Genomic DNA, 18,610 nt, shown 5'->3' with positions numbered 1-18,610 from the left:
GATCATGTGGCTGAGTGATTAGCGCTGCAGCCTTGCAGCTCTGGGGTCTTGGATTCAAATCCCACCAAAGACAACATCTGCAAGGAGTTTGTATGTTCTCCCCGTGTTTGTGTGGGTTTTCTCCGGTTTCCTCCCACACTCCAAAGACATACTGATAGGGAATCTAGATTGTGAGCCCCAATGGGGACAATGATTATGTATGTAAAGCACTGCGGAATATGTTAGCACTATATAAAAATAAAGATTATTATTATTAGTGGGATCCAGCATATCAAGTATAGAGAGCAAGAAAGGTCATCTATGAATCCCACTTAAATTGTAAAATATTTAAAGGATGAGGAGCCACATGGTGATGATAGGTCAGGGAAAAACCTTTATTTATGTGTTTTCTTGACTTTTGGGAAGGCCATGTATAAAATATGTAACCTACATAAGGTATAGAAAAACCACGACACTCCCCCTTCTTTAAAGGGGCATTGTCTGCACAGAATGACTGTTCAAGCCAAGTACAGGCGCTTGGTGCATCATCACGGGGCCAAACTGTACCTTTCTGTACCTTTTGCACCTGCTTATTTTCCATCTATCTCTGCCATTCTCTGACTCTGTCAAACCAGAGCTGTCAATCAAAGAAGAGGCGGCTGAGATAGGTGGGAAGGTATAGTTAACGTGTACTTGGTTTAAACAGTCATTTTGTGCTGACGGAGTAAAATTAAGCAATGCTTCTTTATTTATATACAGTATATGACACTTAACATATGCGGGCCCATCTCCATCTCAAGATCTGGCCCGGCTCCCATTTCAAGTCAAACCTAGTGTCAAATATGTGACATGAAACAGTCATTCTGCCAGAACTTAGGAAGGGAACCTGCTTCGAGCCCGCAATTGTCATATATACGAATAAAGATGCATTACTTCAAGAAGGGCAACTGTCATTATTTTTCTATATATTTATGCAAGTTATCTTCTGAACTTTGCTGGACTGTTTTCTTATACCATTGAGAACCCTCAGGATATTCTGTTTGCTGCATGGACAGACTTTTGGTATTGGCTGTCGATGCGTGACTGGTGTAGTGCCGATCATTTTTAGAAATACATATAACCCAATGTGTAGGCTAGTTCCATGCGGTGAATAGAGTATGACGTAACGCTGTCTTGGTATATTCACAGTTTGTACTTCTGGCCTGATTGGCCCTTTAGGCTTTTCATTTGCCCACACTGTCACGACACAGCTAGGGAGCTTATCATAAAGATACGGCATTAAATGACTAAGTAGAGGGTTTTACAACTAATATACTATAATTTTCAGAACTCCGGCTGCCAGACATAATTATTTTATTGTAAGGGAACCCTTCATCCAAAAATAAGCACTTCATTTTTCATGGCTGCATTGAATAGGCGGATGAAAAGTTAAAATAAAGCACTCTCACCGGCACAAAATCTAGGAATTCCTAAAATAGAATAATACTATTCTTTATAATTTATTTGCCGAACATGGGTTTGAAATTAGTGTCTTCCTTTGTCAGGATGAAAGGATAGAGCAGTGTTCCTTCCTCTCGCTCCTTGTGTGATTCCCACAGGAATGTGAGAACTTAGTAATGGCATGAAAGCACCCTCCCTAGGTTTAGGACATGGGCAATGTCTGGGGGTGGACACATGGGGACATGGCTTATTTTTGGAATAAATTGGGTGGTGGACAATTGCTGCAGCCTCTGGCTTCCTCTTCTGACTGATAAAACTAGATTGCTCGGATATGTGTGAAGCCTTGGGACAACAATGGAGACAAAAATCAAATGCAGAACTGCATAGGAGTATAGTATATGCTCAGATATAAATTGATTGAATGTTACATGAGATATACACAGGCAGTGCTGGACCAATCACAAGAATTGCATTCCTTTACTAGGATAGAAGCATGGGTTTTTATATACAGTACTAAAGATGGTATAATAAGTCGTTAGTAATCTGGGTTGTTATTGAACCATCATACAACATGATGTGACAACACTGGGTAATGGACAGATGGCTTTAAATTGGAATCAGGAATTTAGAGTTAATCTTACTAATCCAAGGCCATTCATAGACTCTATACAATGACAGCAGAAAATATAGGGACAAAAAGTAATATGTAGAATACAAGGTTGCATAATATATGGAATTTTCTAAACTGCCAACTTCAAAGTATTGAATCCAGTTGGATAAAACACGCTAGATGTGCTGCTGAAGTAAACTGATTCTTCAACAATGATAAAAATGTTGTTTTTTTTATTCACATTTCTACGCTGTACTGGCATCTTTATCAAGTGAAAAAAGTCTGTTTGTTTCACTTGATAAAGGCGCCGATACTGCATTGTAACGCTTCGCGAATAAAAAAAAATGTGTGATTGTTGAAGAATTTGTGTACTCCACTAGCACATCTAGCGTGTTTTATCCAATACTTCCTGGAGGATTTATCCATAATGGGGCAGGAGCAGCTGTTTTTACTTCATGCCTCCATAGGAGTTGTGCCTGTTTATAACTCCACCAGGTGAGCGTTAGTCAAGGGGTTGTCCGGTGTAAAATGACAAGTCTGCAGCCACTCTATATGAATCTTCACATAACATGGGATGCACACTGTGAGGATTCTCCGGTATTCGCACCGGATGCGGCGATCACGTGACCCAAGTATGTGATAAATACTCCCGGCCAGAATATGACTAGACTGTTTGCGGTACGCTCAATGCAAGTGTGTTACACGAGGCCAGAAACAGTCTAATCGGATTTTGGCCGGCAGTATGCATAGCGTATACTATTGGTCGTGTGACTGCAATTGAAACAGAAGAATCCTTGCAGTGAGCTATGTGTAGATTCACAAGTCTGCAGTCACACAGTGACTGCAGACTTGTCCTTTTAGACCAGACAACCCCTTTAACCACTCTCCATACATAGGGTTTCGCCCTATTGTGCGCTGTTCCCTATATCTAGATTTCTTCCACATTAAAGTATGAGCAGATCTGTGACTTTTAGGTCAGCGCGGCACAAAACCCACACAACTGATCGTGCACCATGATTCACAGACGTTTCACTAACGCAAGTGAATGTTATCCTGTCGGGTTCATGACATTAATGTTGCATTTGGCTACAGTGATTAAAATGTAATTTGACAGTAACTCCATTATTAATTTAGGCTTCTTACATTTAGGCGGCTGCCTACCTGTCAGAGCCCTGTAATATTTAGCTCAAAATTAAAGGTCTTCAGGTCATGTCATGTGCATATAATGAAGGGAATGACTAAATATGTGTGTAGAGAAAGGCATTGTTACAGCCACACCTTGTTATACACCAAAAATAGAATTTTAATGGGAAGCAATTATCCGTTTGACGCCCTCCTTAAACTAGAACTCCCATATAGTTATAGTAACTTTCAGAGCAGATCCATGTATAGTAGCAGTAATGAGCATTTTAACCACTTCTGCAGCCTAAATTACTTTTGAAATGTGTGATGGGCATTTATTTGGCCCGTAACCTCATTCCTGCCCATCCTGTTTAGAATTATGCAGTGATGACTCTTCATTTATACTCATAGAAGAAAATGCAAATGGCATACAAGAAGCTGAGCCGGCAGTTTTCATGCTCATGGCGGCACAGCATTTTCTAGATCCTGGGATCCCTGACATTTCACGTTTTGTCCTTTTGCCATTCTTTAAAAGTGACATTTGCTGTCTGTCCTTTATTTAGGGTGAGTCAACTCATGATGCCGCCAGCCTCTGTGAAAGTCTGATAAGGTACAGTCATCCCTGGCATATGGGCCATTATGACATCTTTATAGACCTAGCTGACAATATTCTGGGCCGTGTGCTATTATATAGAGATGGCCGGGTCTATACTTTCTTATATTGCCTTTATGCATTAGCATTTCTATAGGATTTGACTGCAATTAGTTAAGCATTAGTGACATAATTGTGTCACTGGGATTCTGTCCAGTCTGGAATCCCTTCCATTTTCGAACCCTTAAAGAAGTCCTTAAAACATATTTATACAGAGATCCAGATCATAGGAAACTATTTATTAACACAACGTTCAGCACAGATCTGTCATGCAGAAAAGCAGTGGTGGATATTTAATTGATGTGTGCACAGAGATGATCAGCTACCAGCTTGTCATGTCCCATTTAACTCTGTTGCTGGCACTCAGTTGTTGTCCTGGATTTAATGCCCTAGGGGGCACATTTTCACTCACCTGGGTGCTTTTCATAGGCTATGCTCTAAAGCAATCAATAGTGCCCCCTACTGTGTCTGCCTCATTACTTCTAAAAGAAACCTAAAAGTCTCTAATTGTGAAGATGTGCTTGCATTCACTTTGATCAGCTCATTGCCTAGGAATAGAGGAGGTCGCATGCTGGGGTTTACAAAGACTTCTGCTAGTTAGGTCTTCACTTTGCCTTTCTGTGTAGACTGGACTTTATTCTGTTTATATATGATGTGATCTGTTACTAGGGTTATATAAGAGCTCAATATGAAAAAAAGTATAAATACATTTTATATCATTTCTTAAATGCCTATATATAAAGGTAATCTCCTGTGAATGCAAAAAAAATTGCTAATAGCAAAGTCATAAATAATGATATTGTGAATATGAAGAAATTAGCTGAAATGGTTAAAAGGGTACGTAATAAGTGAAATTGTGCAAGGTAGTGCCTTTTTTTCAGCTGCTCATACACAAGATAAAAGCTATCAATTTTGGCAGGATCGGCTGCAAATTTAATGTAGTTCGATTGAAAGAAGGAAGATAGTCGGCAGATCCATCTAACAATGGGTAAAATATATAAAAAAATGTATTAGGACATCTAAAACACTGGGCCTCCAGACAGATGTTTGGGTACTGAAGGATCGGGCCTGTTGGATTTTCAACATGTCTGATCCTTTATTTCTTCAAGAGATATGCAGTGAGTGGAGTCAGACAGTGACTTACTACCCTCTCCCCATTGAAAACCTCACACACTCGTGTGCATTTCTATAGTGGAGTCTTGTAAAGGAACTGTGGGTTTAATGCTTAATTCTTTTTTCAGGCTAGTGTACACCCTAGATACCTTTCAAGTGACTAATACTTCCTATAGGAGACAAGGTAACAGGCCACAGCAACATTCAAAGTCTAAAATACATAGAGCAATACAGATTATGAATGTTGACTCTAGTTGTAAGGACTGCCACCTTTGTCAATAACCTTATCATATTTGCCCAATGTTGGGCTGTTCATACGCAATAGATAACTGTCTGCCAACACCTGTTGCTTCAGCCATAAACCTATTGAGCTGAATATGTATGATTATTTCATTAGGGAGAGAGTGATACCTTCTACAAGTACAATACATTGAGAGATACCTACTGCATGAACAATGGATTATTAATTTATATAGCGCCATTGATTCCATGGCGCTGTATATAAGGAGGGGTTACATACCAAATACAGATATCACTTACAGTAAACAAACTAACAATGATAGACTGGTACAGAGTGAAGAGGACCCTGCCCTTGCGGGCTTACATTCTACAGGAATGGGGAGGAGAGAGTAGGTTGGGGGCTTTGCAGTATCTCTGGAGTTGTTGAGGTGGCAGCAAGCAAGGTCGTGGCAGGCTGTAAGCTTGTTTGAAGAGATGGGTTTTCAGGTTCCGTCTGAAGGATTGAAATGTTGTGGATAATCGGACGTGTTGAGGCACAGAATTCTATAGGAGATACAAGGGAGAAATCTTGGAGGCGATTGGGTGAGGAACGAATAAGTGTGGAGGAGAGAAGGAGGTCGTGGGAGGACCAGAGGTTACGTAAGAGAATGTATCAGGAGATTAGTTCCGAGATGTACGGAGGAGAAAGGTTATGGATGGCTTTGTAGGTCACAACTGGATACACTGGGCAATTGGGAGCCAGTAAAGGGATTTGCAAAGGGGGTAGCAGAGGAGTAGTGAGGCGAGAGATTAACTAGTCATGCAGCAGAGTTGAGGATGGACTGGAGGGGTGCAAGAGTGTTAACAGGTAGGCCACAGCGGAGGATGTTGCAGTAGTCAAGACGGGAGATGATGAGGGCATGCACAAGCAGTTTAGTAGATTGAGGGTTGAGGAAAGGACGGATTCTGGAAATATTTTTGAGCTGGAGGTGACAGGAGGTGGCGAGAGCTTGGATGTGGGGTTTGAAGGACAGGGCAGAATCAAAGTGACTCTGAGACAGCGGATTGCCGGTACAGGGGAAAGTGTGATGTCATTTATTGTGATTGAAAGATCAGGTGGGGAAGGTATGCGAGATGGGGGAAAGATGAGGAGTTCAGTTTTGTCCACATTGAGCTTGAGGAAGCGAGAGGAGAAGGAGGATATGGCTGATAGACATGCTGGGATTCTGGATAGCAGAGAGGTGACATCAGGGCCAGAGAGGTAGATCTGGGTGTCATCAGAGTACAGATGGTACTGGAAGCCATGGGATTTTATGAGCTGTCCCAGGTCAAGGGTATAGATTGAGAAGAGTAGGGGTCCTATGGTGGAGACTTAAGGGACTCCAACAGAGAGGGGGTGGGATGAGGAGGTAGTGTGGTAGTGGGAGACGCTAAATGTGCGGTTAGAAAGGTATGAGGAGATAGGGAAAGGTTTTTGACACCATAGGAAGAGAGGATGTGTAGTACGGGGCAGTAGTCAACTGTGTCGAAGGCAGAGGACAGGTCAAGAAGGAGTACAGAGAATTGTCCGTTAGCTTTGGCTGTAAGTCATTAGTAATTTTCGTAAGGGCAGATTCGGTGGAATGGTGGGGGCGGAAGCCAGATTGTCGGTTGTCGAAGAGAGAGTTGGATGAGAAGTGAGAGGAAAGTTCAGCGTGAACGTGTTTCTCAAGGAGTTTGGAGACAAATGGGAGCCGCAATATGGGGCAGTAGCTGGACAAGGCGGTTGGGTCGAGGGATGGCTTTTTGAGGATGGGTGTGATTGTGACATGTTTGAAAGCAGCGGGAAGGTACTAGAAGTTAGTGATAGGTTGAAGAGATGGCTTAGGCATGAGATGAGTGTGGGGGTGAGGTTGGGGAAGAGGTGGGATTGGGTCAAGTGCATAACTGGTGAGGTGTGATTTGGAAAGGAGATGAGTAAGGTCTCCTTCAGTGATGTTGGAAAGGGAGGTTATGGGGGAAGGGCAATGGTCATGAAAACAAAGGGGTTGCAGTGGTTGGACTGTAAAGACTTTCCTTGTTTGGTCAATCTTGTTTTTGAAGTGTGTGGCAAACTCCTCAGCAGAGATGACTGAGGTTGGAGGGGGCAGTGGAGGGCGGAGGAGAGAGTTAAGTGTTGAATAGTTGTTTGGGGTTGTAGGATAGGGAGGATATGAGGGTTGTGAAGTAGGCCTATTTAGCAGAGGTGAGTGCTGATTTGAATGTGAGTGTTGCTTGTTTGAATGCAGTGAAGTCATATTGAGTATGTTTTTTCTTCCAACGTCGCTCCGCAACCCTGGAAGCTTGCCGAAGCTGTTTAGTGAGGTTGTTGTGCCAGGGTTGTCTATTGACTCGTTGCTCTCTGCCATGCACAAGAGGGGCGACCAAGTCAATAGCTGATGCGAGAGTGGCATTGTAGAAAGCAGTGTCGCTGTCTGTGACGTGGAGTGAAGATATGGATGTCAATGGTAGAATAGAATCAGTCTGTGAGTGTCTAGATGTGCGAGGTTTGTGCGTGGGTGTGCTAGTTGCTGGACATGGGTGACAGGTGAGGAGGACAGGGATGAGAACGTGAGTAGATGGTGGTCAGATAGGGGTAGGGGGGAGGTTGTGAGGTTAGATAGGGAGCAGAGTCGGGTGAAGATTAGGTCTAGTGGGTGTCTGTCTGTCTGTGTGGGTTGCTGAGGAGGACCACTGAGTAAGTCCAAAGGATGAGGTAAGCGACAGGAGTTTGGATGCTGCTGACTGGCGAATATCAGTGGGGATGTTGAAATCGCCCATGATGATTGTGGCAATGTCAGCAGAGAGAAAGTGGAGAAGCCATGTGGATAATTGGTCAATAAAGGCAGTGACCGGGCCTCGAGGTCGGTATATGACAGCCACTTGGAGATTGGAGGTAGATTAGATGCGGACAGAGTGGACTTCAAAAGAAGGGAGAATAAGGGAGGGCAGAGGTGGGATAGGGCTAAAGGTGCAGTTGGTGGAAAGGAAAAGACACACTCCTCCCCGATGTCTGTTGTCAAGGCGAGGAGTGTGGGTGAAGTGGAGGCCACCGTAACACAGCGCAGCAGGGGAGGCAGTGTCGGAGGGTGTCAACAAAGTCTCTGTGATGCCCAGGAAGGAGAGATTCCGAGAGGTAAAGAGGTTGTGGACAAAATGGAGCTTGTTGCATACAGAGCGGGTGTTCCAGAGTGCTCCAGAGAGAGGGAGCGGGGGGTGGACATCCAAGGCACGGGTTTTACGTAGGAGAGGTTGCGGTAGTTTGCGGTTGGTTGGTTGGATGCGATAGAAGGGGGAATTGGTGGGAGGTGTAAGCTGTAGGGGTCCAGGATTGGGAGAGCATGTAAAATCCAATTTGCTCCATCCTTTTTTTTTTATCCTGACATCTTCCACCAGGAACTGTTTGTGTCCTATACAAATTTATCCGAAGAACGTAATTGGATTCAAATGACCTTCCTGTAAGGTATATGGCCAGCTTTATATAAACATGCACTATTATTCATTGGTAATGCTGTCACTAATGCCATAGCTAGTTTTTTTAGAATATTACTTTATATACTCAGTGCAATGATACTCTTATTCATTACAGGTCAATACCAAGAGTAGAAGACAACAGCTCCTGGGCATGAACTTTTCTCATAATAAAAAAAAAATAAATTCCTTGAAGACAGAGGATCACACCCAACAACTTTACCATGAAATTCTGGGAACTGCTCGTCACCTTAAATTTTCTGGAAGGACAAGCGAGTGTACATTTTTCTACTCTATGAAGGAGGTTCTGCAAATGATTGCGAATATGTGAAGTGACTGCCTCTAGTGGGCAGAAAATATAGGCCGGGCAAGGTAACATATCCGTTACCTTGCCAAAAATAAGAAAGAAGCCAGGTCAGAAGTGTAATTAATTATTTGAAGGATTTTTCTTTCCACAAAAAGAAAATTATTATGTAAATTAGTGTACATACATTTTCTAAATTGTATATAGATATATAAAGTTATATAAATGTATATATTTTACATATATTCTTTATTTAAACTTTAGGCTCCATACAGGCTGATTTCTACAGATAATGGATATTTATTCTTTGAAGGTTTTTTTTGTTCTCCATAGCTTTAATATGTAAGCGGTGAATGCTCCTCTTTCAAAGTGCAGATCAATGGAATGAAATGTCTAGAACTAATGAAGACATTGAGAAGATATTTTTAGTTTGCACTTTTTGTATATTACCTGAAAAGGTGACCAGTATTAGAATCTATGTGAAACGTCTGGAAGAGCTTACTTAATAATGTGTGCCCACAGCCTAGATCTGGATGTAGAGATTAGTGTCTCTAAATCCAATATTAAGAATATTGACTGTATAGCGATGTACGTGGAAGAATGAAGTTGAGAAAAATTACAGTTACAACATATTGGTGCTATTAGTAACACGTTATTAAGTACGCTGCTCAGCAAAGCAAAGTATTGCTTATTTATTATTGAAGTATATTGATGTAAAATTGTGTGTTTTCTGGAGAGCATATTGGGGCTCTTAAAGAGTTGATCAACATTTCTGCCCCTGTTTGGGGCAAATAGGACTACCTGCCCTAGTCAAGAAGACTGAATAAATGTCAAACTCTCTATTATTTTGGTCCTTGAGATTAATTTTCCGGGACCGCTCTGTATGTCTATAGACATTGGGTACCAATTCTTTTGGTGTTGTATGGATAGTTGCATGCATACATTTTTTTTTTTTAAATTGGTGGTCTCTAACCTGTGGCACTCCATCTATTGCTATACTACAACTCCCAGCTGGAGGTTGGAGGTTGTTAGATGGCAGCGTATGCTGGAAGTTGCTCTTTTGCGATAGCTGAAGACACGTTAGAAACCATTGCTTTAAAGGGTTTGTCCAGGATTGGAACCAAAGTATGCAGTTAGTTTATGTAACTACAGAATCGAGACAGCATGCAGTGCACATGCATTCACAATTTCCCGGTGCGAGACGGCGGTTACGTGACTGCATATATATTTGCATACTTGCGGACTAGACGCAATTTGCTTCTCTCAATAGAAGAAATTTCAGCTAATTCAGATGGAGTCTTGAAGGCACTTGAGTGTGAGATGAGATTACGTGAACAGTCCCTCGCATCAGGAATACAGGGGAATCGTTAAAGTGTGCGCAACGTACAAGGCAATAGACTGCAAACTGTTATCCCAAGCCTGAACAACTCCTTTAATGTACGTAAATAGCTCAGTGTTTGAATGTTCACAAACACAATTCTATAGAAATTGCTTACCAAGATTGCAGCATCAGGACCAAATTGACATTGTTCACTCCCTATATCTAGTGAAGGAGGCCTTTAGAACCAGTATCCGTCCATGTGGACAACCGAGCTGTACTGTTTGGCCACGAACCATCCCGCGGGGCACTTGACAAATTCCGAACTTAGTAGTTTCACAAATTTCAGGATGTGTTTAGTGGAATAGGGTCTGAAATACCATTTGGTGCACAATATTGAATAGGACATTAGATGTTTCACTCATTAGGACCACTTCTGTTACTTAGTATGTGCCCCCCTGCCACCTTCCCTGTATGTACAGTTCATTTTTTTGTTAAATCTTGCTTTTCTGTGTGTAAAAATCACATAACACAACAGAGAACAACATTGGTTTAATTGAAATAAAGAGAAATGAATTAAGTAAAGCCCAGTGAGTAGTTGGAGCTGCTCACTGTATTTTTGAGTCATAATTGGCTTTAACATCTGATAAGTGGATTTGAAACTGCATGTAATGCTGACAATGGGTGGTGCATTTCCATGTGTGTTAGAATACATCAGAATCCACCTATACTGCAAATACCAGGCCAAAGCAAGCAATGTGCACCCAATTTTAATGCAGAAATGTGATCCGAAGCTCCATTCACCTTGTAAGCTTTGGCCGGTGTGTGAGCTGCAGAAAATGTTGACACTGCAGTCTCTCAGGCTCAGCACCTGGCATAGGAATATCTTAACTTGCTGAGCTACATAAAATCACACGCTGGTGAAATATCAATTAGTTCTGGAGCTGGGTTTTCTGAGGCGTTTTCCATTGTAGTGTAACGCCCATGTTTATGTCCTGAAAAATCATTTTAGCCCTTGCACGTAATGGATGAGAACTTTCTGTTAAGGTGGCCATACACAGCAGATAGCGGACGGGCAAACAGGCATTCAGCCCTCAGCTTCCTCTTCCGACCCCGCTATACCCCTGCAGGGTGCATGTGTTTTGCATGGGGAGACACCTTTGGGAGAAGCTGTTTCTTGGGACCAAAAGAATCAGGCTGTGTGCCCACGATGTGTTTTTTGGTGCGGATTTGCAGCGCTGAAAAGCATTGCATACCTTATCCCATGACTTCCTATGACATTCTGCAAGTTCTGTGCACATGTTGAGGATTTTTTCTGCATGGATTTTAGTTGCAGAAAAAAATCCAGACATGCCCATTTCTTCTGTGTTTCTGCATGCGGATTTGCCTATCCAATGCATTGGAAAAACGCATTGGCAAATCCGCATGCAAAAAAAAACGCGTAAAAACGCATGGCAAATCCGCATGCAAAAATGCATAAAAAAGCCTCAAAAACGCATGTAGAATCCACATGTGTTTTCCGGCTAAGGAGATGCAGAAATGCTCAAGAAAATTTCTGCTTCATTTCTGCATCGTGGGCACTAAGCCTTAGACATAGAAATTTAAAAGTACAGGTGCTCAGTGCACAAAGGCATGGCCGAACATTCAAGTGCACCTTCCCACCTGCTTGTTTTTCTTCTATCACCTCCCTTCTCTGGCTGCATGAAGCCAGAGCTGTCAATCAAAGAAGAGGGGGTGGAGATAGAAGGAAACGCAGGTAGGGAGGTGCACTTCAATGTTTGGCCATGCCTTTGTGCACAGAGCGCCTGTGCTTTGTCAGCACTTAATGACTGTTCAAACCAAGTTCCTTTAACATCCCCAAGTCCTTCTTGCCTCTGCCATCATCTGTTGGGACATAGTTGGCTGGTCTCACTGCAATAGATGAGTTCAGCCAACATTAATCTGTGTGCCCGACTTTATTCATTCATTTGCAACGTGAACAGCCTTTTCTGTTGTGCTCAGATATTAAATATAATAGGAATCTTGATGAGCCCCATCCAAGCACCAGTCTGCAAGTGCAATATGGAGCTATAATATGTAAATCCCCAAGTTGCAGCACTGCAGCACATGTATAAAAAAAACATTTCTGCAATTTGCAGGATGGTCCTGAAAACTTCTGCATGCCCACCCAGTATAGAAAAAATGCATATGTTTGTACAAATATCCTGCCTTATATATTTGTAAATTGTAAAAATGGCAGCTAGTCATACAAACATTTGTACAGGATACAAATGAGAAAATAGTTACTCCGAGAAACCAATTAGATCCCAGCTCATCTCTCTGTTACCCTACTTTGAAAAACAAAGCAGCAGCCTGATGATGGGTCATCAATGGTTGTCATAGCAACTACTCTGCATTTCACTCACTAGTCTTGATAAATCCCCCCTCGTGTTGTACATTTCCTGCAGCTAGTTACCTAGCAACATGACAATTCACAGGGATGACCCCTTCATACATGTGCCATACTGTGTGTTCTGGTAAAATCTCCATAAGCTTTAAACTATTTTTTTTAACCCCTTCACGACCTATGACTTATAGGTCGTGTCCTGGCATTCAATGTGGGCTCCAGCCCTGTGCTCGCATCTTTCTCAGCACATGACAGCTGATTTGCCTGTCCTGTTAGTGCAGCATTTAGCATTTCGCTAACAGGAAGCGCATCACAAACCCCGCCCATTGGCACCTCTGTCACATGATTGCGGGGCGCCAATGGGACGGCATGACAGACGGGGGTCTGCAGAAGACCCCTGTGCTTGTCATTGAAGATCTCCTCTGAATGCCGGCCCTTTGCCAACGTTCATAGATTATTTTTACTACACGTAGCAGGGCTGAAGCCTGCTACACAAGCGAGCAGAAGATCACAGCTTCAAGTCTCCTATGGGGACTATTGAAGCAAGTAAAAAGTATAAAAAAAAAAGTTTAAAAAAAAAAAAATTAATTCAAATCACCCAACTTTTGGCCCATTCTAAATAAGAAAAAATAATACATTTGGTATCGCCGCATTCAGAAACGATCAAACAATTAATCTTATCGGTAAACTGCGTAACGAGAAAAAAATCAAAACGCCAGAATTACGTTTTTTTTGGTCACCGCAACATTGCAATAAAATGCAATAACAGGCGATTAGAACATTTGTATCTACCCCAAAATGGTATCAATAAAAACGTCAGCTCGGAGCTCCCTTGCCCAGTCCCAAAAAATAGAAACGTTTTGGGTCTCGGAAAATGGCGCTTTTTTTTTTTTTTTCTTACACACTTTGGATTTTCTTTCGCCACTTAAATATAAAAGAACCTATACATAGTATCTCCAAGCTAGTAATGTCCTGGAGAATCATAATGGCAGGTCAGTTTTAGCATTTAGTGTACATAGTACAAAAAAAATTTATGGAATTGCACTTTTGCAATTTCACCACACTTGGAATTATTTTCCAGTACACTATATGGTAAAATCAATAGTGCCGTGCAAAAGTACAACTCGTCCTGCAAAAAAACAAGCCTGCACACTGTCAAATTGATGAAAAAATAAAAAAGCTATAGCTCTGGGAAGAAGGGAAGCTAAAAATGAAACCGCAAAAAAAAAAAACGGAAAAGCCCAAGGTCGTTAAGGGGTTAATAGCAATAACCTTCTGCTTGTAGTTTATGCTGGATTGTGGTAGAAATTGTATAGGTTGAAAAGTTGCATCTAAAATTGTGCCAAATTTGCGTAACAATTTGCAACACTGCTTTTTTGTTTCAGAAAAAGAAATCAGAAAAGACTCTTGTCATATGTAAAAGTTTAAATAGAGGCAATTAGACATTTAGGGGTTTTATCACATTATTGTCCCTGTAGTGTGTGTATAACGAGGACCTTTCAATTGATTGATTAGTTTAAACCAAGTACCTCCTCCAATTGGCGCTGCTCCACTGATTCCGGAACCGTTTTTTCTATGTGGCCCTCCATGTTATGTCATCCAGTGGTAAAGGTTTCTCTTCTACCAACTGGGTGTAATACCCCAGAACTTCTGTCAGCATGGCTGTGTTTTGATTGGCCAGTGTCAAAGGAAAAAAAAAGAAGCAAATTCCCACATAGAAGTTCAAGCTAGTTGTTAAAGAGAGTCTTCACAACATTATTTCTGGGAGGGGGTCATAACTTTGAAATGGAGATTCACAGAAGAAAAACTGAAGAACCAATTTGAGAAGCAAAAAGAACAAAGTATCAAACAGGTTAAAATCAAATATTCCCAAATTTTTCCTCCTCTTTAAATTGGTGAACATGATGGTTTCAGCCTGCGTGTGATATGTAATGTAGAACTGCAGATCTCAATAATCTATTCTATTAATGCTTTATCATCATGCACATATGCTGCATGTCTTCACTACCAAAATTGAACACTCCTAAAGCCTAGTCTTTACAGTGGTACTTGTTGGGAGGCCACAGAACAGCCCACCATTATTCAGAGAAAACCAACAAAATGTAATATTTCTGAGACCATTGTGTTGGCATGAGGTTTTTATTACAAGGTCGCTGTGGATCACTTGTGTAAATGGTAATGTTGAGCTTTATTGTCCATTTCTTTGCACAATCACTTTGTTTCTATTATGATGTTTTAATCACTATGTATTTGTCATTCTCTATGTATCGTGTTACATCATGGTATATCAGTATTCTTATCAATTATTTTGTAACACGCCTTTGCTATCGGCTGCCTACCATCCAAATCTGCCTCCTACTAATTCGTTTACAACACAATAATGAAGGTTTTGTCAAACATATAGATGGTTTTGTATATTTTGGAAATGCTGTTTTGCTACTAACCCTTTTGCTACTGTAAGGTGATGCTGGTCCCTTCCGTAGTAAGAGTTCTACCAGCACTTATAAACCACATACACGTGGTGCTTTCTTGTCATACAAGAACCAAAGTAAAATAGTTTTCTGATTTATTTCAGGGAAAAAGAACTATTTTATTTTTTAGAAATTGTAAACCTCAGAGTATAAGAGAAAGCCAAATATATACATTTATGTAAATGATATACAAAATAAACTATTTAAGGCAATGTTTTGTATGGTTTCCTTTTTTTTTTCTTATTGCTTTACCAAGATTAAAAGTCTTTTGGTTGTACAGCGAGTCGTCGTTGTTCCTGAATTGTAAATATATCTTCTGGCCACCGCATTTCGAGTCAGTACTTTTTAATTCTCCTTTTCTATACTTGTCCTTTGGGTTTCAGCTGGCAAGATTGTGTGGTCAAGAGTAAAGAAAAATGGAGGATTGCCAAATATCTACATCTTCAAAATGAGGGAGCGTTTCAGACATGTCAGTTATGCCAAGGTAGCATCACAAATATTTGGTCACAAGATATAAATGAAATTTGCATATTTTCCATCGGCGATATGATTTTTTTTTTTTTAAAACTTTATTTATTGAAAATATAGAGAGAAAAACAGCATACAATCATAAGACACTAACCGTGCCGAGGAACAATTACTAGGAAATATAAATATCAATCATAACCATATACTGATTACTCAAGTGCTGAGGGTTACACAGGATGCAAAATTGCTAAAAGCCGATTGCTTATGTTTATTTCTGGTCTGTTCTCAAAGAGAAAAAGCAGAAAAGAACAGTACAAAGACAGGAGGGGAACGTAGGGTGAGGTAAGAAATGACGGTAGCACGAAAAAAGTGTTCCTGGATGAGACCCAAAAGATGCAGTTCAGTTCTTCCCCATAAAGGCCAAATAGTTATAGGAGGTTCTGAATTCCATCCAATAAAACCAGGTTTTGCAGAAACTATCAGAATAGTTATTAATCCTGGAAGTGAGTTCTTCCATTATCACCTCATTTACTTTGGTAAACCAGAGAAATTGCTTGAGAAGTATCATTCTTGCAGAGAAAGGGAATGCATGCTCTTGCAATCACTATTAAATGTCTTATAGAGATGAGAGATTTTCCAGTTGCAAAGTTTGGTTTCCCACTAGTGTTGAGCGATACCTTCCGATATCGGGAAATATCTGATCGGATTGGATCGGACCAATACCCAAAAAATATCGGATATCGCCGATTCCGATACCGGAAACCAATGCTAGTCAATGGGACACAAATATCGGAATGAAAATAAACCCTTTCTTTCCTTGTAGGTTAATTCTACATGAAGGAAAACAACTAAGAATAATGTAGAATGTATTACATGAAAAGCCGGCAATTCATCAGTGGCATACACCGGTACCCAACAATTTAGAACAGAAAGAATAGAGAATCACACATAGATTAGATAGATAGAAACATGTCAGTCACATATATAAGAAGTACAGTGATAGTGTTGATTACTGTACTTGTCATTTAGTGTTAAAATAAAGGATTTATTAAAAAAAAAAAAAGTGGCGTAGGGTTCCCCGTAATTTTAGGCTCTAGCGGAGGTTAAGCAGACTGCTGGGGCAGATGTTTGAAGCCTGGGAAGGGGGTAATACCCACGGAGCTTCCCAGGCTACTAATATCAGGCCCCAGCTGAATACCTAGCCTTTACAATGCCAGCTGACATCAAGCCCAGGTTAGTAATGGAGAGGCGTCTATAAGACACCCAGTAAGCTGAGCGTTGCCATCCAGCTTGTCATCCTTCAGAGACACGGCAGAGCGCAGGCATTATGGGAACTTCCGATTCCGGTATTCGATATTCTAAAAGTATCGGAACTCCGATACCGCAAATATCAGTCGATACCTGATATTTTTGTATCGGAATGCTCAACACTAGTTCCCACTGATTTCTATGGGGTTCAGGTACCCGAACCAAACTTTGGACTAAAGTTAAGTGGAACCTGAATTTTTACGAGTCCGCTCATCCCTAATGTCTTAATATCAAATACCTGTAGATTTTTAAGGGAGTATCACAGTGATTGAGTAGGATGAGAGCCGGATCCAGGTCTGAAATGAGATGTGATTTTTTTATATCACCTTCCTCCACAAAGAGGAAAGAAGCCTGCAGAACCAAAAGGTGTGTGATAAATCGCCCTCCTCCCGGCATCTCCAACACAAAGGACCCACCTCGGGAAAGAAAGTGCAGGCGAGTCAGGACTCTGTACCACCTACAGAGTAAATTACACCCCATCAGCAATATATTAACCATGTGTGCTTGGGGCCAAAATTACCTATGTAAATTTACAGGTATTGTTACCAATGTACTGAGAGTGCACCCCAGGAATAAAAAAAAAATTGTATAGTCTAAGGAAATGTCTAAGATTAGTACATGACTTACAGGAGTTTTCTTTAGAAGACACTACCACTACTAGGAAAACCCCTTCTCATTCCCCATGTTTGGCTCCATTAATAAAAAAAAAAAACACCTATGCTCACCTTCTGTGATGGCGCTGTTTCAGCGGTGTCTGCACTCAACTGCACGTGATTCCGAGGAGAGCATGTCATGTGAGCCAAATTGGCACCAGCTTCACTATCCCTGCCTTTGGCCAATTCGAACATCAAGAGAAAGTCAAAAAGCAGCTGCTGACATGGCTTTCTGTTGATGTTCAATACATCCAAAGGTGGGGATAGTGAAGCTGGTGCCAAATTGGTAGAGCTTGTGTGACGTAACAACTAATGATGAGCGAGCGTGCTATCAGAATATCTCAGTGGTGCTCGAGTAATACGAGTCCCAGCGGCTGCATGATTCGTGGCTGTTATACAGTCACTACACGAGGGGATTGCCTGTTTCATAGGTAATCCTCACATGTGTTGCGGCAGTCAAAAAGCTGTGAAACATGCAGCCGTGGGAACTCTTAATATATTACTCCAGCACACCCAAGATATTCTGATAACGCCCGTGCTTGGATAACACGATATCTGAGCACATTCACTCATCACTAGTAACAACCTCATGTCAGCAGAGTGAGTACAGACACCGCTCGAACTGCGCCGACATGGGAGGCGAGTATTGGCATTTTTATTTTAACTGTCAAACATGAGGAATGAGAAGAGGCTTTCCTAGTAGTGGACAACCCTTTTAAGGGGGCTTTCTGGGATTACAATATCTGATATAGGGTGGGTGTTACAGTCAATTACTGTGGTTCCTGCATTGGTTACAATCTTCAGTGGCTTGCAGAAGTATTCACCCCCTTGGCTTTTTTGTTACATTACAAAAATATTTAAAACACAGGTTGTAATCTGATGTGTGTGTGATGCATCAGCACTAAATAGTCTTAGTTGGTGAAGCGAGAAAAATATAGGCATAAATTAAATTTATGGGATCAAATAACTAAAAATTGGCCTGTGCCTATGTATTCACCCCTTTTGCTATGAATCCCCAAAAAAATTTCTGGTGCAAGCAATTAGCTTCATAAGTCACATGCTTAGTGAAATAATGCAC

The 18,610-nt window shown here is 41.2% G+C and overlaps 1 protein-coding gene across 5 annotated transcripts in view; it reads left to right on the top strand.

The window, feature by feature from the left end:
- Positions 1–15,319, top strand: part of SPNS2 (SPNS lysolipid transporter 2, sphingosine-1-phosphate) — a 174,485-nt gene extending 159,166 nt beyond the window's left edge. For 2 of the 5 annotated variants that reach the window (XR_012282928.1, XM_073665187.1), the window contains 2 exons: positions 3,715–3,761; positions 8,743–15,319. Coding sequence is in view for 2 of the 5 variants with exons in the window: in XM_073665187.1 (XP_073521288.1) it covers positions 3,715–3,757 (43 nt within the window). In the remaining 3 variants the exon portion in view is untranslated. The remainder of the gene's footprint in view (positions 1–3,714; positions 3,762–8,742) is intronic. The other 3 variants (XM_073665186.1, XM_073665189.1, XR_012282934.1) reach the window with 2 other exon arrangements.
- Positions 15,320–18,610: the final 3,291 nt, after the last annotated feature.

This window comes from Phyllobates terribilis, unplaced genomic scaffold, assembly GCF_046119375.1.
Source record: "Phyllobates terribilis strain yellow unplaced genomic scaffold, ASM4611937v1 Scaffold_2__4_contigs__length_985480577, whole genome shotgun sequence".
Classification (NCBI taxonomy): domain Eukaryota; kingdom Metazoa; phylum Chordata; class Amphibia; order Anura; family Dendrobatidae; genus Phyllobates; species Phyllobates terribilis.
Note: the sequence above shows the minus strand (reverse complement) of the source record. Positions and strands in the feature narration are given on the sequence as shown.